Below are 23450 nucleotides of genomic sequence, written 5' to 3'. Positions count from 1 at the left end.
AGAGAGAGAGAGAGAGAGAGAGAGAGAGAGAGAGAGAGAGAGAGAGAGAGAGAGAGAGAGAGAGAGATCACCGGGGGAAAGGGGGTCCTGCCGGAGCACACATGAGGGTTTATTGACTTTGCCAGAAAAGCCTCCATGTGTTCAAAACAGACGGACGGTGAGGTGTGGAATCCACACATGATGTCCAAAGAACAAAACTATCTGCTTCATCATGCACACTTTGCAAGCCCAGAGAAAATGTTTAAAACATTAAGCAAGTTCATGTGTAGAGACAGTGCAAAAAATGTGTATTGCGTCTACAGGGAAGGGCCAAAACAAATAAGGTTATGAAAACACTTTAAAACATTTATTTTCTTGCATTTTCTTAAGAATGAAGGACAGGTACAATATGTTTTGAGGTGATGGTGGAAAGATATTGGAAAAACATGGAGCATACTTGGATACTGTAAGCCACTTCACTCAATAAATAATCAGTGAATAAAAAACAGGCTTCATGCATTACGCCAAGAGAAGACAAATCAATAGCAAACTGTGCATTTGGGCTTCTAATACCTAAGTGATCTTTAAATAATAAATAAGTTAATACTGAACCACATACTTTAAATGGATAAATCACCCAAAAATGAAAGTTCTGAACCTCACGAGAATGACTTTCTTCCATGGAACACAAAGTAATACATATATGCAAGTATATATTTTTTTGCAAGAAATTATTACTTCTATTCAGCAAGGATACATTAAATTGATAAAAAAAAAGGGGAAAATTTAATTTGTTATTCACTGATCCTCACCTCTAGTGGACTAGTCATTGAGTTAAACTCCAGAACCGAATCCGTCAATTTGTGGACAAATCATTAAGACTTTAAAAAGAACATCTGACTCCAAAAACTAGGGATGTAACAAAATTAAAATTCTGGGCCACAAAAAAAAAAAAAAAATGTTTAAGTGTAATTGATCCGTGCTGCCGCTTAAACTGAGGAAGCTGCAGTGATCGCCCACGCCGTATTAAAGAGCACTAAAAATACATTTATCGTTTGAATTTCGTAATTAAATTTTTAGTTCAGAATTTGCTTTATATTAAAAGTAACAAAGCTTTTTGTGATTATTGGATGGCAGCAATGCAACAAATGTTAAGTGAAGTTTTGTTCATGCATCAACAGAAAACGGCACAAACTAAAAGATTTTAGATTTAAGAATGGTGTAATAGTCAATCCAGAGATGTTGTCCACACAGCTGTCATGTTTAAAATGTAGCTTATCCACGTTGTGTGCACGAAACGGACACTGAACAGTCAAAATGTGCCATTGGAGAAGCGCTAATTAAATGTCTGTTTGGGTCACTGATTTCGGCCTGCCAAAACCTAAAATAGAATATTTTCGGTAGCCGAATTTTTGTTGTTGTTGTTGAAGAAATAAAACCTTATGCATTTGGAGTGACATGAGGGTGATTTAATAAAGACGGAATTTTCATTTCTGTATAAACTATTCCTTTAGGTTATCTAAAGGTTAAAGATAAAAAAAAATCAGCACCCTTGAGACCTCTCTATGGAGTCTCAGGAAAAGCGATAAATCCCCATCTTCAAAAGACAAGCCATTTATTTTTGCTGAGGTTGCCCCGGCCGTGTTTAATGCAACCGAAGTCTATAAATCAATCGTCTTAGTTACCTCACACACTTGTGTGTACTGCGTTTGCGTGCGTGTGTGATTTTAGTGGCTGAGGTCACTGGGGGGAGAAAGAGTTTAACATAAAAATGAACTTTTCAGACAGCAAAACAAGTTTCAACCACATTTTTTTTCCTTACCGTATTTGTCGGGTCATCTTGTAGTATTGAGTCGTACAGCTTATTGGCATCCTCATACCTTCAACAGAGAGAGATCATATTTAAGGATAATCAACAGGAACACCGGTCATGTGAAATTAAGTGGTAGAGCTATCAAATAAAATTACCAACTTTTTGTATAGAGAACAGCTTGTTTCCATAGTGACAGAGGCTACGTATCCAAGCGGCAGAAATAAACAGCCATTACCGTAGCTGCTCAAATAGCCAGTGTTGTGCGAGGTTTACTAGCTCCACAAAGAGCGTAATCCACAAACATGATTGCCTGCACTTTGATTTACCTCTAAACAAATCAGCCTGAACTTCCACCACAAATCAGGCATCGTTTCGAAGCGCATTTCGCTTAAAAGGCATTCCGACGCAAGACATATACGAGTTACAGATGCAAAAAAATAAATAAATACACTTCAGCCCTTCAACCTGAACTGAGGGTTGGACAGCACCGTGTTTGAAAAGACGTTATGAATTACGATGCTGATCTCATACAGTGTTTTCTGAAGAATGGGAGGACAATGCCACAAGCACTTCACTTGTCATGTCGAATGAAGGATGAAAGCTTGCTTTTTTTATTTTTTACGACAACCTGCACAGTTAACGCTAGCACAGCCAAAGCAGCCGACCTCATGATCAAAACCTGTTTCAGCCCGCAACCAACAACAGAAGCAGCTCTGGTTCCTATTATCATTGAGCTCCAACGCCACTCCTGTTCTCACATCCACATTAGAGTTCACTCACTCTCTGGCACATCTCAAATGGCACCAGCCGCTTTGACTTGCTCTATTTATGTAGGATTCAGCCATGTGGGAGAGGAGGGGAGAGTTTCATTTAAGCCGAGCGTCTGATGGCAATTAGACTCAAATTTGCAGTTTATTTAATCTGACCGTGCAGGCGCAATCACTCACAATTACGGAACAACCCCTGGCATAACTGATAAACACGTCGAAGGCATGGTGACCAGAATGAAACGGATCTGAAATCCTGCTGAAATTCTATACATTAACATCAATTTACGACCTTCTTAATTGTTTGCTCAAACACAGAGAGAGCGAAATTCTCTGGGAGAGAAAAAGCAGACCATAGGTTCTATGTTTACAGGTTTGGGCGGCCTTGTTTTCCCAACCAGGGAGACAAAAAGAGAAGGGGGGGGGGGGGGGGTGTTACAGAGGGACCCCCAGAATAATAGCGGGAGAGACCACTTCCGTCTTTGGAATTCCTAGCACAGGCATAAGAGCCACAAGACTACTGAGGGCTGAACCATTCTCTCTCGCTTTTCCACTTAGCAGAAGGAACAGTGGCTTGCAAAATAAACAGCCTCCCTTCCCACGCATCCTGCCACTTACGTCCCAGAACCCCCCCTTCCTTGCAGCTAATCCAAGGCCTTGGTGTTAAGATGGTGCTGTGGTGTATCTTACCTCTCCAGAGCCTCCAGCCGCATCCCTGCTAATCGCTTCACTCTGTGACTGTCTGGAAACTGCCTTTTCAGCTCCTGTAGGCAACTCTACGCAAAAAAAAACAACAACGTGGGGTTGACCATGCGAACATTTCACTTTTCAAAACAGACAGGTTTTCCAAACCTTCTTCGTGTCTGCCAGTGGTTTGTCATACAAAAGTCCTGTTCTTAAGTCATGGTATAGGTTGAGCCAATGTGAGTATTAACCAAAAACAGCTTAGTATTGTGCATAAGATAAATATTAATAATATATCTATTCATTTCAAAATGACTACCAAAAGTTTTTGAAAGAAGTCTATTCTTAAAAAGGCTGAATTTATTTGATAAAAAAAAAAAAAAAAGCTGTAATGTTGTGAAATATTTATACATTAGTTATACTTCTGTTTTCTATTTCAATATATTTTCAAATGTAATTTATTCCTGTGATGGCAAAGCTGAATTTTCAGCATCATTACTACAGTCTTCAGTGTCAAATGATCATTCAGAATCATTCTAATCCTAATTTGGTGCTCAAGAAACATTCAAAGTTGAAAACAGTTTCCACAAAAATATTAAGCATTATGACTGATACATGTTTTCAGAAGTCTTTGATGAATAGAAAGTTCCAAACAACAACATTTATTTATTTTTGAAACAATAAAAAATTATTCAGTCACTTTTAATCAATTGAATGCATCCTTGCTGAATAAATAATTTATTTATAATAAATAAATAAATAAACTTACTGGCAGCAAAGTTTATATTATTTAAATTATATAATTTATACAGAACATTTTATTTATTCATTTAACCAGGAAGGCCCCATTGAGATACAATATCTCTTCTACCAGGGAGTCCTGGTCAAGATAGGCAGCACAAGACAAAAAGTAGTACATAACACAACATAATAAACAAGAGCAAAATCTAAAAGACAATACAAATCCTAATCAACTATTAAAACATTTACGCCGTTCTATAAAAACAGACTTTGGGATGCAAGAGATGGTACATATATTTCATGTGTAGTATACATTGAAGCTCATTCCATGCATAAGGAGCATACTTAGAAAAGGTGTGTTTTTATCCATTGTTTTCAACTAGAACTCATTCAAAGGTTATTTTATGAACAAAATATAATTAAATCAACCGAAATACTTAAAAGATTGGTATTTCAGCTGTTGTGATCAATAAAGCCTGAAGCAAAAATAATAATTACATTTAAAAAAAAAGAATGGTAAATAAATACTTTACAACGTTCATTAGATAGCATTAGTTAATGTATTAACTAACATTAACTAACAATGAGCAATACATTTGTTAAAGCATTTATTACTATAAGTTAATAAAAATACAGCTGTTCATTGTTTGTTCATGTTAGTTCACAGTGCATTAACTAATGTTAACAAATACAACCTTATTTTTTAATAATGTATTAGTAAATGTTGAAATTAATATTAACTATGATTAATAAATGCTTAAGAAGTATTGTTCATTCTTAGTTCATGTTAACTAATGTACTAACAATAACCTTACTGTAAAGTGTTACCAAAATTATATTTTGTTTAAAGGTTATATAGACAATTAAAAAAAATTTTTTTTACTGTTATTTTCATATATCAGGCTGTTACCAACATCAACAAAATACTGACATTACCTTAAACATCAGCCATGATTTGCCCAAAGACAAAATTCCTATATTTATTGCACCACAGCTTGAGTGACTATGCAAAGCCTGCTGGATTACAGAGCACTTGAAAATTATACTACAACTCTCAGGGGTGATGAAATGTGGGCTTCATACTTTTCTTTTTTCATCCACAGCATTCTAAACTTTATAGATCTACTCTAAAAAGTGTGATGTGACTAGTTTGACAAGACAATATTACAGCGAAGGTTTCTGCTAACCATAAAATGAAACCATAACTTTCCTGTCCGTGGGTGCCATGATAAACAGGTTGGCCATACAGCTGTGAGGGAAGACGGGAAAAATTGCAAGTGACATGGGTGAGAATTGAGAACACTGCACAGCAGGATCCCACAATTCCACACTGGCTACTATAAAAAGCAGAAGCAGGATGCTACTTTTACCAGTTCTTTCCCACTGAGATGAACAGGCCCCTGTTTTTTAGTTTGTTTTTTTCACACACTCATGACTTGGTAAGGAATGGTTACTGTCAAATCCAATGTTTTCCTGGTTAGGATGGAAAGTTTGCTCTGTGGCTTAGCCCGGCTGACCCATCATGCTCTCGGACGGTTTTCCCCGTTGTTTTCCTAGCTGCTGGTAAGAACCTCAGAAACTGACTACTGTAAGTGTCTCAAGTCAACCAGGACCCCTGATTCCTGATTGCTGAAAATCAAGCCTGATTTGAATCTCAATTTTTCCAAAAGCAACTGGGAAAACGTTGGGTTTTCAGGGTTTTCAAAGTGTGCTCAATTGAATATATGAGAGAATGCGAGAAAGTTACTTAAAGAAAACTCACCCAGGCCAGATCGTCACGACTGCAGTCCAACGCCGCGATCATCACCTGCTCGTAAATTATCCAAACTGAGCACAGGAGACAAACAAAAAAAGACGACACCATATTAGTAAGTCTATTTTTCAACATGGTAGCGAAGATGACAAATGAACATCTAACCCGCGTGAACTCCTTTCGAGCAAACTGTGACTTTCTTCTCTGTATCATTAGAAAAGACAATCTTTAGCGTCCGTCAACGACGCAGTTTGTCTTCGTAATCTCCGGGTGTGGGCGAGCTGGCAGGTCTCATGGAAACGGTCAGGAAATTCACGCCAAACAAAACCAAGCCGCTAAATTTTGACAAGAAAACCTAAGCGTATTCATCAGTTTTATGTATCAGTTCAGTCAAACACCGCAAAGGGTGAGCGAATCTCACCCTCTATTCGTCATGACATGCGTTACGTGCTGAAATCGCGCAGCTAACGTCGTCTCGGCCCAAAAAGTGTGCCGTTACTTTGACAGATTACAGGAATTTTAAATTCCTGCAATTAAATGCTTAAGTCATTTCCAAGATGGCAATGTTTAACGTTCAACTGGCAATTGTAACAAAGCGAGTGGCTTTAGCTGCTCTATTTACCATAAAGAAAACTGATTAGTGGGCTTGGCTAATGGATCCAATTAATGAAATTAATGCTCCATGACAGACAAGTGTGTTTTGACAAGCATGCCCGAAGTCTATCGGCTGAATGATTTCAAATGTGCTAATTGAGAAAGAGCAATAAAATCCCACCGAACAAGAACAAAACTGATATGCCAAAGCAAACAAACGCCTCGTTTTTTTTTTTTTTTTGGAGCTGTTTTTATGATTCCAAGTCTTGCTTTGATAATTACCATCTTGTTTCACAGCCAATTTAAGAGCTGGTTTCAATCAAAACAAGCTGTGTAAAGTATTTACCCTGCCTCTTTAAAGACAGTATGAATAATAATCACAACAACAAAAAATAAAAGTTTCAGTAAAAAGTCGACATCATGAATCAATAAAACACAGACTTTCATTTTTATACTTTTACTCATCTTTGCTTTATTCTTTCCTTAATTGAATAACAGGCCCATCTAGAAATCTGAAAAGCTTCTACAGCGAAAACCATCATTATTTTTTGGATTGCTTGTATGAGAATATGTATTGCAGTAAAAGCATTTTTAAGGGCTGTTTGGTAACGTTGACTCTTTCATTGTTGTTTGCTAAGATTCCTCAAAAAGCAGTGTTCTTATCTGATGAACAGCCAAAAGAAGTTTAATAATAGTTATTTGAGATTACATGTGGTTTTAAAATAATAATATGGACGAAGAAAAAAAAGCCTAAATTTGATTTGAGTAGAAAAGAGCCCAATTTCTTCAATTGGTAAACCAAAAATTGTCAACTATAGGAGTGAGTTTCAGAGCAAGTATGAAGGATTGGATCACCTCTGAGATAATGATTTTAGCTGAAGAGAGTCTTGGCTTTAGTGGCTATGTTTGACAACACGATTGCAGGACTTGTCTGGCTTGTCTGGCTTAGAAAGCCCTAACTGACCAAAGCAAATAAATATTAAGCCATCTGAAATGTTTCTGCTGTTTCCACTTTAACCTCATTTTAATGTCAAGAGAAAAGCTGAACAGTCTTTTTGTTATCAGATCTTTAAGGACAAATCAAGACGGAGAAAGAAAAAAGATTGGGGCTCTTTTCCGTTTTCTGCAATAGTCACATTCAAGAGGTCCGATAACCGACTCAAAGTCTTCAGCAAGTTCATACACGCTATTTTTTTAAAATAAATGTTAACAAAACCTATGGCAAAAAAAAAATGCTGATTTTGAGACAACTGAATATTTGTTCTTGCAAATTAGTGGATCCAAATACTTAAGCAAAAGTATATATATTTAATTTTAAAATGTGCCATTAACTGCTTAGTTTCAAATGACTATGCAACTATATTTCAACCACTGAACTTTTGTTACTCTGACTGTGCTAAAGATCGCAAAACCATCTCGTCACTTAGTGAGGTTTATCTATATTATTCTATTTAAAAAAAAAAAATGTTTTTAGTGGAAGTAGTTTAAATAGCGAATTTAAAAATAACTTCTCAGAGAGTGTTTTATCTAACATTTTAAATAGCAAAGCCTCTCCAAGAAGTTGCACTCTAAACTCATCCTCTTTAAATCACTTCAACAACTGCCATCAAAGCATAGCTTTTGTACCAAAATCAGTGCCTTTAATACATTTCGAGACAATTACTGTCAAACTTCAGATCGCCTGCTGTAGGAAATGTTCCTATTAACTGTCTAATGGGAATATAACCTCAATGTTTTGTTAGGACTATGATTGTTCCATGCAATAAAAAGTTATAGTTTCAGCCTATTTATTTGTTAAATGTCTGTCAGTTATCCTGTTGAAGGGCTGCACTTAGTGTCCATATGTGCATAAGAAACGCGTCTGATCGTAGTCAGCGAGGCATCACCCTAAACCGGTCCAATTATAAAAGCCATTAACTTTAAGAATTATATAATGCCATAGAGACCGAAGGTACTTCATTATTTATTACTTCTTATAAGTTTGCTTTTGTTTACTGTAATTGTACTTACTGTCATCTCCAAGTTTAGACGAATGCTCATTAATCAGCTCTTCACCGACATCCACAATCTGCTCACTGTTCCTGTAATTCTCTTCTCTCCACTTACGGAGTTTGTCACGCATCTCTGAAATGCAATAAAGAAACACATTAGCCCTTGGCTGAAACTTTATCACTTATTTATTTTCATCATCCATCAATTATTTATTGTGAATATAACTTGTACTTTCTTTATTCATCTTCCTACTTAAAAATAATAATAATATATATAGTGCTCCATTATACTGACATGTTTCCTGACTACTATACTCTGTAAAACTTAAATTAATCAACACAAAACCTATATATACGAATAAAACAATTATAATGATGTCAGATTTTGATAATGGTGTCAAAACCACTAAAAGGACAATACACATCTAATTAATTACACATCTAACTTAAAATTAAAAGCACAAAGTAACATTAAAGAAAATTTATATTTTGGAATTTCCCTATTATAAATCAAATAATCAGAAAAAAACATGAGTGAATAGCTGTAACGTTTTGGGTTTTTTTTATTTTGTGGATTATCTTAACATTTGATATTCACAGTAGTATTTGTTTTTCTTTAATGACAGCAGCATTATTCAAGAAACCAAGTTGTGGGACTTGTTTTATCTCATGTTTAAAGAGCCAAACACGCATCATATCAGTTGTTAATAATGTCAGGTAGAGTTTGTCGGTACTTTTGACAACACTAGTTCATCTAAATCTGCATTATTGCACTATATTAGGATGTTAGATCTATGGCAACAAAAGATTAACATGATAAAAACAACAAGAGATGATGATAATCTCAAGAGAACTGAATAATTCTTTATTATCTGACTTTAGATGACAACATCAATTTGACAAATCACCATTTAACTGACCAGACCGACATACCAAAAAAATCTAAATACTTCGCTTATATTTCAACATGACAATTTCTATGAAGCCCAATATGATACAGATTGCAAGCTAAACACCGTAATCCATTATGTGATTATGAACATAAAATTATGTCTTTCTGGAATAGAGATTTTGTTACTAAACTGTACAGAAGCTAACTGGCTACTTAGATCGCCTGTTGTAGTCTGTAATGAAAAGCACCAAAAATAAGGCATTTAGTTCGCAAATCTTTACACAATGCTCAACTTGGGCAACGATTGAATGACAACAGATACATACTGAATCAACTAATAACCGCTGTTAACGAAAACAAAGTCATTTACCTTCCCAAGTGACATCGTACAGCTCCGATACAGACGACATGTTTTCTTAGCTCCGCCTCCTGTGAGCTGATTGGAGGATGACAGTGACGTCGCGAGTTAACGCCATGAGAAGGGTCATTAAAGGGCAAAGGACAAATCCAGACAGTTTTATAATTCAAACACAGACCTGATATTTGTTTCCTTACATAGAGGATAATTAATAATTATTGAATACGAAATAAAAAAGACTAATTATAAAAATAATGGGGGAAAAAAAGTTTGAAGGATATATTATAGACTATTATATCTGCCAATCAAAGATCTGTGGCAATTAAATAATTCTAAATAATTTATTAATTATTTAAAATGTTTATATGAATAAAACATAATATATCATATAAATAATCATAAATAATTGTCTCTATTGTTTTCTTTGTTTTATCTACTAAACTAAATTGGATTTGGTAATAAAAGTTTATTACCATAGAGAGTCTTCGTATAGCATTTCCAAAGGTTATCGTGGTTTTATATGCTGTGTCTATTTTCTCTCTCAATGTGCTCAATTGGTCTCTTAGGATCTGTGGATCTGGCTCAGCGTGTGCGTTTACTCTGCTGTGTCTACCACACAGTGCGCTCACCAAGTGGACTCAGCACATGCTTGTTTATAGCAGCACAACCTAAACTTGATGTCGTTCCTATTGTGGCTGCTTGTGCATTGTCGAAGCTTTACCAATGTTTTTGTTTCCTAAAGGACACTGTAGCATTTAAAGGGCACCTAGAAAATGTCATCCTCTCTGCAAAAGACTAAAACAAAACACTGTGCGGTTCATTGTGCACTGATGACTTGTGGATTTTTAATTTCCAGGTCATCTAGATGGCAGTCACTTGATAAGGCTTATTTCTGGAAAGCTATGACAACCACATTAAAACAAGCCAGCACTACACAGTGTTGACTGAAAACAACAAGTCAAATTTACTTTAGCAAGTTTTTGCACACCGATTTTTAAAGTAAATGTCACATATGGAAAACATAAGTAAACTCTTTTAAAATTAACAAAGAAAATAAGTAACTTTAACTTAGCAAGTAAAAGTTTGATTAATTTCAGATAATACACAATCAACATTCGATGGATCATTTTTGAGTATGAATGTGTCATTTTGAGTAGTAAAAAAACCTCCAGATGTCACAAAATGGCAAGTTAACCTAACAACAAACCAATGAAGAAATGGTTCAATACAGCTGGAAAACAGCGAAAAATCAACCTTATTAATCATTCAACCCCCAGTGCATGATGGGAACACCAGTATCAGAAACGTTGAGTAGGAAAACATTCTAAAAAATCACACTGAAACTCGAATCAAATCAAACTTTTGAACAGTACTCTTGTGTATTTAACAGTTTTCCAGTATGTATCTTTTTTCATAATAATAGTTTTTCCAGTAAATAGCTGCTTTTTCCAATGAGGTGTAGTGTGAACAAGCTGTTGTATTGTTGGAAAATCCGCTTTATGAATCCAAACCAGTCCTCTCTTTCTCAGAAAAAAATCCAATTTATTCTAAAGAATCAGTTTTTGAAGGTCAAAAGAAAAGAAAAAGAAAACATATGTATGGATGAAACATTCACAATAAGATCAATAACACATTTAGAAGATGCCTCATGTTCACAGTTTCTACAAGTTCCTGACAGGCATCGGATTCACTTACAACTGTCCACGGGAAGTGAGAAAAAAGGTAGCACATGCTCTGTGTTTACTTTGGAGCTCCGCTTCTCGCCAGAAGTGTCACCATAAGGAGAGATCAATAGCAGCCATTTGAAAACCCAAATTGTGCTGCTTAACTACTGTGTGCGTAGTTTTCCGTGCCTTTGGAGTACCACATGTGACATGAGGTAGACCTGTGTTTCCCCTCATATGCCTGCTTCCACAGAAAGAGGGCATTCTCTGAAATACTCTGTTCAGACATTTTATTTTGATTTCTGACAGAAGTAGTCAAGGCTACAGATCTCTGACACAAGCAGTTCTAAAGACGCAAATTGGAGCAATGGGTGAGGTGTTCTGCGGCTTTAAACGATCGCTGCGCTTTTCCAGTCCTTTTTTTCAAGCAATATCTTCCAATTACAGAAAATGAAGGCAGTGTTTGCTTTGAAAGCAAATCTCGACCCCAGTCTGACAGGATCGCTTTCAATCTCAGACAAATCATGACTTCAACTGTGTGCCTGGATTGTTGTAATGAAGCTTCTTCCATGGCACCTTTGACCTCTAGACATGGACATTGTGGCAAATCCCAATTATTTCCCCAGAGCCTCACCGGCACACAAATACACTTTACTAATATACATATACACTAACAAGTGCGTCACACATCTCGTTCCAGTGCAAGAATAATATTAAGCTCTCAATTGATCCTGTGACACAAAACCTGGCCTAAAAGTGTAATTGCTCACAGTAGAACGTCTGTCAACACATGAACAGCATTACATGTGGCTGGATGGGGTTTATGGATGTCATTCTTTCTCATTATTCAAACAATTCAAACTGGGTCTCAAATGACACTCATGTGAGAATGCAAATGGGCAGTTGAAGAGTTATTTCTTCCTGATTTGACTCCTAAAATGACTTTCATTGATGTAGCCCAATGAATTTGCATTGATTCGGTGATATATTTAACTTAAATAAAGCTCATTTAGATGTTAAACATATATGCTGTAATAAAAATGAGCTGTTTGTAGAAGGCAACAGTATATGAAGGCATTTAATGTCTTGACCGAACTTGCCAAATTGCTTTAAGTTATATACATTTTTCTACACAAGTTGAATGTCTTTATTTATGTTTTTCCTCATGTTTTCGTTGGGAAATTTCCAATTATGAGCAAACACATTATAATATGAGCAAATCACATTAAATTTGCAAAGACATAAAACGGCACACACAGTCCTCAACACTTAGTACATAACACCTTTCTGATATTATAAGATAAGTTAATAAATCTGACACCCATTTAACAACATTGTAAATAAAACTGGCAAACTGCCCTAGTGCATGCTGGGAAGAGGGTAAATGGGACTGAACCACAAAAAAGATATACATTTTCACTATACTCATAATGATCATTATAATAATGAATAATTTGGATTTTAAATAATACATTTTTTGCTGAAAGTTGTAGGTTGTCAGATTGAAAAAATCAATAAAAAGAAGCAAAACAAAAATAATAAAGTAAAATATTATTAACTGCATCTATATATACAGTAGTGTCTAAAAGTGTTTCTTTTTAATGACCCTACAAATTCGATTAAACCATCAAAATTTGAGGAACATTTTTTAAATTTGAGTTTCAATTTAACAGGGTTTATTTGCAAAACAATGCATAGAATAACAAAAAGCTCATATAGGAAAAAGCATACACCATGATCAATTAATAATATTTTGTTGGTTCTCTCTTCTTAGCATCATTCTCATCATTTCCACCGATTATTATTATTATTCCACCAAAAATTATGTCCACAGAATTAATACTTGGGGAAAAAAGTCTCCAAACTATTTCTTGTGACTACGAAATTAGGCATGGATGCGAATATGAATGTGCTTGTAGTCTTGGTTTGTGATATCTCCCCTACAATTTACAGACATATTTACTGGAGATGTGATAGTAGAAAACAAAAGGCCTGTTGAAAAGCCATTGCATTGTCTCTGTACACTCCAACATGTGCTCTAAAGCTGTAAAACCACAACCAAAGAGCACCTCATTTAAGCTGACAGCCTGGAAACCTTTTTCCTGTTGTGAAATACTTCTTAAGCTCACGACACTCCCCGTCCTCAATTGGAACTCATTTCGTTTAGCAAAACACTTCCTGAGACCGAATGGGTCACGCCTCAGTTGCCCTCAATATGTGGGGGCAATAGAGCATGACCCACAACTCACCCATGCCACTGTCACTCTTTGGACTCGGTCCGTAAAGATGTTTTAGAGTCTTCCCATGTGTCTTTTGAGGTTAGCAAAGCACAGCCACATCAGACACGATACAGGACACCTACTGTATAGCAACGCCGATACAAAGGAAGGACTGTTGTCACCAGCTCTGTAAACAGTAAGCACAATTACGAGAAACCGCTGGAAATACAGCTTGTTTTTATAGCACGTCTGTAATTTCCTCAACTTTACTCTGGCGGTGAAGAGCAGCCGAAGCACAATGATTTCACAAGACCACTGCTTGATTCTCCACAGAAATAGGTCTATCCAAAGTTGCAGTATCCAAAGTAGCGGCGGTCTGGCCCTTCTCTGCTATTGTTGCAACTGAAGACGTCTACGTCCTCAGGGGGTCGGCAATCATTTGAGGTTTTGGTGCATTAAAAAATGCAAAGTTAGCACCATTTCGTTTTCATTTTTAGCTGCTTCATATTTGCCTCATCTATGTGTTATTTACAAAGGCACGGCCATCTACGCTTATAATCAAATTCATCTTGTCTTTTTCTCAATGTTAGCTTTAACCCATGTTCTTTTATCACAGATTTTTCACACATCATAGAACAAAGTGATGCTAAAATTATTCTATATGCCTTAATCAATATACTAGCTATCGGTTTTTGCTCATTGAAAATGTTATATATAAATGACTACTTAAAAATATACACTACCATTCACAACTTTGAGGGCTGTATGATTGTTTAATGATTTTAAAAGAAGTTCTGTTCAATTCAATTAAATTCACTGCTTATTAATTCACCAAGGCTAATTTATTCATGTGATGGCAAAGCCGGCATTACTCCAGTCTTCAGTGTCAAGTGTTCATCCCTCAGAAAGTATTAAAATATGCTGATTTCATGCTCAGAAAACAATTCTTATTATCAATGTACGTTGATGAATAAAAGTTCACAAGAACAGAACTATTTGAAATAGAAATGTTTTGTAACATTATAAATGTCTCTACTGTCACTTTTGATCAATTTAATGGACCCTTGCTAAATAAAATAATGAATTTCTTTTAAAAATCCAGTTCATCCCTACATTGTTTGTTGAACAGTTTTATGAAATGTATCACATTATGGAACAAAATGAGTTGAAAATAGCATTCACAAAAACTTTAAAATTATGTACTACTCGCACACATAAGATGAACAAGTTAAGTCAAATTAATGCCCTGATAAAAGCGTTTTTTGTTGTTGTTGCATGGACAGGGACCCTTATTAGACAATAAAACAACATGAACAAAAATGAATTTTTTTTACACAAATAACCCCCATTAGTGGATAGCTTATGGAAAATAAAATAATCATGGCTGACAATTCAACCGAGGCAAAAATGCTATTTAGTTTAATTTTATAATTTGCCAATTGAACATTTTATTTAAAAAATATATACTTTTTAAAATATATATATGACATAGAATAATACATTAATTTTTTTAATGCATTTCATTACGGTTAAGTCTTTAGTAGTAGAGGTTCGTTTTTACAATCTCTCAGATGCATTTTCACGCCCACAAAAACATTATTGGACATTCAGCTTTTCCATTAAATCATTAAAGCGATTAAAATACAGTCTTGACATGAACTCTCGGAGCAAGCAATTGTTCTGGCTTACATGTGCGATGCAGATGTTGTCTTGCTGGGCTCGGTGCAATGGGAGGTTCTGTGAGAGTCTGCATTGTTTGCTCACCCCCTTGGCTCCAGAGATAACCCAAGTCCATTGGCATCAAATACAACAGTGCTGAAGTCAGCATCGGACACGGAATAAGGGGTCTGTGATGTTGATTTATTACTAGACACGTCCAAAGAGCAAGGTGATGCATATCTAAAAAACAGGGGGGGAAATAATTTAAATTCATATCACTGGCACTGAGGCCCAAAGCAAAGGTTTGACTTTGAGGCATCATGCATGCATGGAGGCATTCGTCTTCAGAGGCAATTGATTTGGATTCATTTGATATAGCAATGAAAAGCAGCTGGAGACTTGTCTGGCAATGTATTGCACTTAATAAGCCAGCTATCACAGGGGAATGGTTTTTCACGAAAAGTTTGGCTATGTGTTACTATGTTTATAATTTTTTCATTGCATGTCATGAATTGCATTGAGACGCTTCAAAAAAAGAAAGTAACAGTTGGACAATTGTGCTGTCAATATACCCTAACATATTAATTTAGTGCCATACAAAGAGCAATTCAAACTTAAATGTTGAGTTACCATTGTTATTCTTTTCAATCAACATGTTTTTAATCAATAACTTGCTTGAAATTACACTCTTTTCCCACTGACATCTTATAGGCCGCATCTTACGACTAGAAACGAACAACAACATTTGCAAACTCCCTGCGACAGAGAAAAAAGTGGCAGCTTCTTTATAATTTTGTATTTGAACTTCCGTTTTTGTGTTCGCTCTGCATCGCTGTCGAGGAGTAATTATCTGGTGAAGTGGATTTACTTGTTGTAAAGTTGACAAAAGTTTTCATGAGGATTTTAAATGTTTAAAGCTGATGTCTTAACACATGTCAGTAGACCGGGAAGATTTTAAACGAGCCGTTCATTCATAAATACGCAAGATCACTGTACGAATACAGACCGGAAGACAAAAGAGAACGAGCGCAGGGAGCTAGAATTTCTGTAACGTTAGGCTATTTGGTTGTGAACTTTTGCAGCGCGTTTCTGTATTTGGTTGTGTTGTGAGTATTTGGAGCACACATATATTGTGAAACTGATGAAGACGTTTTTCTATTTGCATAACTTACGTGTTTTCTTCAGTTGCAGCCATAGACTGTAAAAAAATAGGTTGCAGCCCACAGACTGTGGTTGCAGCGCCTTGAGCTCTCTCGGCCACCGTAGATTTTCGATTCGGGAACAGATTAATCTAATGAAGCGGTTATTTTGAATCAGACAAACAAAATGCACGAAACAGCCTCAAACTTGAACAATATCCGATAACGGTTATGTCCTGATTTCTTTAGGTTAGTGATACTTACATTGTTGGTTGAACACATTGTTTTTTTTCTATTTGTTCTCTTTGTTTTTTTGGCCTGCCAAACAAAAACATGATGCAAATGCTCAACTTTCGTGACGATCAATGCAGCACTGGCCCAATCGGGCGAGGACACTTCTTCCATCAATTGCCCCAAGTGACGCCACGCTGGCCACGCGGCACGCGCATCTTGCTCTTTTAACTCACTGGTTATTTTATATGACAATGTTAAAGATACATATTCAAAGTAAGAAATATTCCTACAAACATCTATTTAAACTTCTGGAAGTCTGTTTTAAGATGATATACTAAAATGTTATGTTTAGTTAGTAGCCTAATGTATCAAATAAACAAAATTGTAATATAATGTAATTATTTCTGATCAACATAAATAATAAATATTACTACCTCAGAGTGCAATGGCAAAATACTATACCGGAAGCTCGTGTAGCACTGAGATTAACATATTTACAGAAATACATATGCAGTTGTCATACATAAAGTCCATTTGGAGTGTATATGCAGTATGTCTCCACTCTTTATATATATATATTATATATAGTGCAATGGTGGCGTCCTTAGTCATTAATAGAAACTAAAATGGCTTTGCTGTGGATTTTTTTTTTTTTTTTTTTTTTTTTTTTACAAGCATCTAATCAAAATGTACTTTGTTTCTGGCATTTCCCTCTAGGCCTACCATGGCTCCTCATTAAGTCTGCCTTCGTCTCTCCCAGGTTGGGGAGACTAGAGAGCGCCTGGCAGCAGAAGCCCACACAAAGGTGTGCAGAAACTGGCCAGACGCGGCTGCTGGACCACCCTCCAATCTTCCTCCCCCTGATGGAGTCAGATAAGTAACAACAAGGGGTCTCCACGACACTGCACTTAACAATAGTTCCCTGCAGTTAATGAGGGGCCTACGGGGCCTTTTCTCTCATGAACTTCCTTTATCACATTCACACGTAATATAAGCATACAATGAGGTAAATTTATGTATTTTTATTGTGAAGTGGTATAATACAATGTTCAGTGTTTTGTGTATGCATGAATGCATGAAGTGGTATGGAGGGCCAAGTTACTCATTAATTAAAATAAAGTCAAATAAATGTTATTCAATTAAATAAATAAAACATTAAATATTTACTTAATAATTCTAGTAATTTGGCACTCTATATAACACAATGTTTGTATAATTAGTAAATAAATACATACAATGTATGTATTTTTTTCTAATTGTGAAGTGCTATAAAACATTGTTTTGCTTTTATTTATTTATTTATTATTGTGGAGTGGTATAATACAATGTTTTATGTATGTATGTATGCATTTATTTATTGTGATGTCATATAGCACACAACGTTTACAGGGTTGAACACAGTATTTGGTCGTGTACAAATGCTTGCCTCTACGTGTACTGTAACTGTCAAGTGTGATAGATTTAATACAAAATGCAGCAGTGGTTTTTACTTACAAGTCTTATGTAAGGTGCTGTTTTTTTATTTTGAGGCTTGAGGTTTATGATAGTGAAAGGAAGAAAGATGTCCATTTTTGCGTGTGCACTCAGAGTGGAATACTTAATTGTGCAAGTTATTATTTTTGTGGTCATACCCACCACTTTTCTCAGTTGGGATGGGTGGAGATGGAGCGTGGGTGTGCAGAATTCCCTCCGACGTGTTGTGGAGCATCTGCATAGTGTAGTTTCCAGACAGAAGAGTTGTAAAAAAGCAGAAACAACATCTGGGGCAATCAGAACTTTTCCTGCAAACATTTTATTGTCTACCACAGACATTTAAACCATCCATTTCTATCTACATAAACATTGCATGTCCAAAAACATCAAGAAAGATACTTCTGCAAATATATTAATTGAGTCCAGTTTTACTTCAAATTGATTTGCAGCATTTCGGAGGGAAATATACCCTCGACCATGAGCTCATTCAACACTTCGTCAGTCAAATAAGGTTATAAAAATGTAGGTTAGATTTAGGCCTCCTTTTAAAACACTGCCTTTAAAGATCCAGAGGGATTTGGGTTTACTAACTTCATCCAATTGCAAATGCAGAAAGGCCTCTATTTTCCGGAGCAGTGGGTACGTTTCCCTCAAAGGAACATCAGCAATTTAATCACCTACAGTACAGTGCTCACAGTTTCCCGTGCATTAACAAAGCCACAATTTTGTATGATTCACTGTAAAACACAGTTCCTCTTTATAAATGACTCTATTTGTGTTGAAATGAACTGTTAAGGAGGTACCAACGCCAAGAGAACTTGTTTTGTGTGTGCCATTGCATTTGTACCGCTTACATTATGGGACACCAGCATCACCATGAATTGAAATCTGCAGTCTGCTCTTCAAAGATATTTTGGTGATTTTTGTTAGTCATTGTTTTTTTTTTTTTCAAGGCCTAACCACAGATATTAATAAGCAACAGATTCACGTGTTCTGGAGTATTAGCTAACGTGTCAGTCTTCAGGAACTATTATTCCTCCATTTCCGTACATGTCACAAATAGGTTGCTTCAAAGGAACATGCACTCTAATATAAGGGTTTTATACGTGTAGCTTAAGTTTAAGTTTAAAACGGACATGCTAGAGAACTAAATAGTTCATTTTCATCACGCTTGCTGTCTCTGACTCTTCTAGCCTCAGTCTTGTTTGGTGGAGAGGGTAAACGTGGATTTTCCAATGCTTTGCTCCAGGGCCTCCTTCATTAAAATTATTGGCTGGTTGAAACAGGAGAAACCAGAGCAATTTGGCCTCAGAATTAATTTTTCAAAAGTAGTCTTAATGTCAATTAGTATTCTATTGCGGTGTTTAACCTATTGCTCCTTCCTTTTCCAACAGCCTTTGCCAGCATTGGACTCTTTCTGGAAGTCATTGCCTTATCAAGTTTACAAGCAAAATAATAATAATATAAAAAAGCAGTTGATGATTCTATTTGCTGATTTCAGCATATTGGTTGCATTCGCTCTGAAATATCTAATAAAACCACTTTGCTGCACTTATATTTGAAAAAAAAAAAAATATGATCATTATCAAATATGATATTTTGTCTCAAATTTAGAAAGAGATTATATGTGATAAAACTTATTTTCACTTTCATATAAAAAATGACACCTTTATTCCCGAGAGACTGGAACACTTAGGTAGTTTATAAATGGGGATAGTGAGGAAAAAAATAATTCCACCTTAAGAGCCGAAGCATTTACAATCCCGACATGGTGCCTATTTGCAGTTAAACCAAACCACTTAGTAACAGCCGGTAATTTCCTTATGTTAAGCCATGGATAATTATTTCACAATAATTTTCATGGAGGTCTTCCCAAGCAGAGTGCCAGCTAGGTTTGATGTGCCAAATTGTTGAAACAGGGAAAATATTTTTTTCTCATTGAGAATTATAAAACAAGAGCTTTAAATAAATGAGCTCCTTGCTTTTCTTTTGTAAAAACTCCAAGGCTATCACTGTGCATATGCTCGCATGCAAGAAACGCATTATTGATGCTGAATTATTTGGACAAAAGGATTTTCTCATGAACGCTGGGAAGTTGTGGGAACGTATGGTGGGTGTGACCGCAAACAATATACTCAAAAAAGAAAAACATGATTGGTTTGCAAAGGAAACCTAATGCACACACAAAGACTGTGAAAAGTGTCTCGTACTAAAGCAAGCGTGACATTTTGATGTGATATTTCCCATGTTTCAAAGAGAGTTCAAAATCACACGTTAACCTTTCAACCTCAAAACTAACAAGATGTCATGCCACTAAATACCATTCAAAATGTCAGAAAATGTTTGTCCAAACAAAAGCGTTTAAAAAAACAACAAAACACGTTTAATAAAGGGCTTTGTTCGGATGTATAAATCCTCAAACAAAGACATCTTTAACTACATATGTTGTTTTCCCTCCAGCTTTCAGAGTTGCCCAGTTAAACAGAGTTGGCCAAAGTGACAGCTTTACATTTGTGACTCATTCCACAGTCAGAAGAAACAAGGGTTCGATGTTACAAGAGGGAAATTGTTTTGGGATCCAGGACAGTGCCGTGTGGTTGTCAAGTAAACATAGTGCTTGTGGAACCCATTAGAGATGGACCATTTAGGAGCTGATATTGGCTCTTCTCTGCGGTGTATGGCCAACACATGGGCATCTTTATGAGACAGCTGCTGAAGTGAGGAGTATAAAACCCGCTGGATGCTCTTCTGCTCCTGTCTTCAATTTATCATTGAGGTAGGCCCATATTGCATGATTATTTTGACAGTAATGTCGTTGAGTGAGCTTTTTTTCCTTTTGGACCTCTGTTTTGTTTTGATCTTGAAGTGAAGGTAGCACTGTGTTCCAGAAAGAGGTCACTTCTCTCTGGAACTCTCGCTGATACTTGTCTGCTGGTTCTGGAAGAGCCCCATTATTTCAGCTGGATTTTTAAAAATTCACCAAGTTCACTTGGCAAAACATGACCTCTTCATAAAATGTTTCATTGTATCAATTCTGCAGTCAAATTATAGTCTTTAAAGGTTTATAGCATATGTGCTCCTATTTAAGTAGGATCAGAGAATTACACACTTAGGAGAGATTGTTGTAGGCTATTATATTCATGTAGAGTTTAGTAAACTTATTTTTCTATTTTATTCTATTTGTGAGTACAATAAATACTCAAACCTCTCTCTCTCTCTCTCTCTCTCTCTCTCTCTCTCTCTCTCTCTCTCTCTCTCTCTCTCTCTCTCTCTCTCTCTCTCTCTCTCTCTCTCTCTCTCTCTCTCTCTCTCTCTCTCTCTCTCTCTCTCTCTCTCGAATTCTAGATCTGAGGTTTAGATAAACGAAAATGTATCTGAAAATTACTATATATCTGTTCCGTCAGATTTTGTGCTGCAAAGCATTCATGAGTCATGATAGCTCTTATCTTGTCCATGCTGGAAAATAATCATGACACCTGACCTAGCACGACCATTCAAAACCAGGGTCTGTGTGCATAGATCAGCAAAAATCTATTTGGGTGGGAATTCATGTAAACACAGATATCGGATCCCAGTCCTGTCTAAAGTGAATGTAAACAGGAGACTAAACAAATCCGATATGGTCAAAAGATGTCTTTTCCGCAAGACACATTCGGACCGAATGCAATGATTGGCTGAACATTTTATGGTCCTATGACTTCCACAGACGACATTATAAATGCATTTAGAACACTTAACTTAAGCCGGGGACACACTTAACGACTGTTAGGCCGATTATGAATGTAATTTTATACTTACGACTGAACGCGCAGAGTCAGAGACAGTTGCGTTCAGTCTGTGTTTAAAATCTGCTCAAGTCGTTGGAAACAGTCTTTAAGTGTGTTCAGTTCAGTCTTCAGTTTCAACTAGTTGTGAAGTGTGTCATAAGGGATTGTTATCAGGATTTCAACCAGCATAACAAAAAAAAAAATCTGAAACAAATCACCTTGCCTTTAATACAATTCTATTTTATTCTTTACATTTCTTCTCTTCTGTTCTGATTGTTTTACAATAGACTAAATGTAATTATTAAACCTAATTGTTAAAAAAAAATGTCAGTTTATTTTATTCTTTCCTAAGTGCCGTTGAGTAAATTTTATTTATTTAAACTATTGTATTTGTTTCATTTGTTAACTTTATTATATTAGCGCGGAAGAGTTAAGTACATTTTATTAACTAAATGTCTTTTTATTCCTTAAATTATTCCCTATTTCATTCTGTTTTCATTCTGTTTTACATTAGAGTAAGTGTATTAGAATAAACCTAGTTGTTTTCGTTTTGTTTAAACTAGTTTCTTCTATTCGTTTTTATTGCATTTATAAGTAGGCTACAGATAGATAATACCAGAGTAAATTAAAAATCAATATAGATTTTTTTCTGTTTATTTCGTTACTTTATGCAAAATAAAAATATAGAATAAAGCTACAAAGTAACAAAATAAACAGAATAATATATAATGTAAAAATATTATAGAATAAAGCTACAGAGTAAACAACATTCAATTTAAAACAGTATACTCTGATACTGTGTGACTTTCATTTACACCTGCAGCCTATGGCGCTTTGTACTGTGTGAACACTGTATTAAATAAAGTTTTCCCCGTTTTGAAGCGCGTCCTCTTCCGTAGTCAACATGGCGGAATACGATCTGACCACCAAAATCGCCCACTTTTTGGACAGGCATCTCGTTTTCCCACTGCTGGAATTCCTTTCAGTAAAAGAGGTACATGTGTAACATACGTTCGTTTTTGCAGGCGTGTTGTAGAACTGTTTGTTTGTAGAAGGCGGCATAGGTAATACCACGTGCGCGCAGCCGGTAGCCGCAATAGTGGAGCCGCACCGGTAACTTGCGTCCGGTATTGTGTAAAAAATAACATAACTCATGAGTTCAGCCGGTAATAAAATAACTCAGAGTGAATACAGAAAAATGACATAACCAAAAAACTTTTACCTGAATAATTATGGACACACAGTCTGTCTAACCATAGTACAATTCACCCCCCTCTATTAGTTGTTTGCTAGCTGTGTTGGCTAGCAATCGTGAGCAGCGAGATTTTGGCCAGCTGACAAAACAGCACAATAGTACTATTTTGAAATATTACTACAATTTAAAGTAAATGTTTTCTCTTGTAATTTTAAATAAATATATAATTCATTCATATGATGTTAAAGCTGAATTTTCAGCACCATTACTCCTGTCTTCAGTGTCACAAGATCCTTTAGAAATCATTCTCATAACTTATGCCGTTTTGGTGCTCAATAAACAATTATCAATGTTGAAACCAGTTGTGGTGCTTCGTATTTTTGTGGAAACGTGATGCACTACCATTTTAAAAGTTTGGGGTAAGATCGATCTTTAAAAATAAAAAATAAATACCGGTAACAGTTGCTTTAACAAAACGAATTAAATGTATATTTATATCAATTTATTAAGATATTTATAATGTTACAA

General features: G+C 35.8%; 2 protein-coding genes and 1 long non-coding RNA gene across 7 annotated transcripts in view; 2 read left to right on the top strand and 1 right to left on the bottom strand.

The window, feature by feature from the left end:
• The window catches only part of emc2 (ER membrane protein complex subunit 2), a 37035-nt gene extending 20645 nt beyond the window's left edge, over positions 1 to 16390 (bottom strand). The window contains exons 1-7 of one of the 2 annotated variants that reach the window (XM_079625317.1): positions 16287 to 16390; positions 15145 to 15354; positions 9585 to 9650; positions 8342 to 8455; positions 5747 to 5811; positions 3250 to 3335; positions 1802 to 1859 (exon numbers count right to left, since the gene is read on the bottom strand). In XM_079625317.1, the coding sequence (XP_079481443.1) occupies positions 1802 to 1859; positions 3250 to 3335; positions 5747 to 5811; positions 8342 to 8455; positions 9585 to 9624 (363 nt within the window). In that variant the 5' untranslated portion in view covers positions 9625 to 9650; positions 15145 to 15354; positions 16287 to 16390. Of the gene's footprint in view, positions 1 to 1801; positions 1860 to 3249; positions 3336 to 5746; positions 5812 to 8341; positions 8456 to 9584; positions 9651 to 10045; positions 10278 to 15144; positions 15355 to 16286 lie in introns of those variants that run through there. The other variant, XM_079625318.1, reaches the window with a different exon arrangement.
• LOC307005310 overlaps positions 1 to 23450 on the top strand; it is a 338262-nt gene that overhangs the window by 293 nt on the left and 314519 nt on the right. Inside the window, exon 2 of the long non-coding RNA XR_013799247.1 lies at positions 63 to 1134. This is a non-coding gene — a long non-coding RNA (uncharacterized lncRNA). The remainder of the gene's footprint in view (positions 1 to 62; positions 1135 to 23450) is intronic.
• Positions 16117 to 23450, top strand: part of eif3ea (eukaryotic translation initiation factor 3, subunit E, a) — a 45639-nt gene continuing 38305 nt past the window's right edge. The window contains exons 1-4 of one of the 4 annotated variants that reach the window (XM_079625309.1): positions 16117 to 16220; positions 17205 to 17493; positions 20421 to 20736; positions 22610 to 22721. In XM_079625309.1, the coding sequence (XP_079481435.1) occupies positions 22632 to 22721 (90 nt within the window). In that variant the 5' untranslated portion in view covers positions 16117 to 16220; positions 17205 to 17493; positions 20421 to 20736; positions 22610 to 22631. Of the gene's footprint in view, positions 16221 to 16343; positions 16761 to 17204; positions 17494 to 20420; positions 20737 to 22609; positions 22722 to 23450 lie in introns of those variants that run through there. The other 3 variants (XM_079625310.1, XM_079625308.1, XM_079625311.1) reach the window with 3 other exon arrangements.

The sequence above is a fragment of the Phoxinus phoxinus genome (genome assembly GCF_949152265.1).
Source record: "Phoxinus phoxinus genome assembly, chromosome: 10".
NCBI lineage: Eukaryota > Metazoa > Chordata > Actinopteri > Cypriniformes > Leuciscidae > Phoxinus > Phoxinus phoxinus.
Note: the sequence above shows the minus strand (reverse complement) of the source record. Positions and strands in the feature narration are given on the sequence as shown.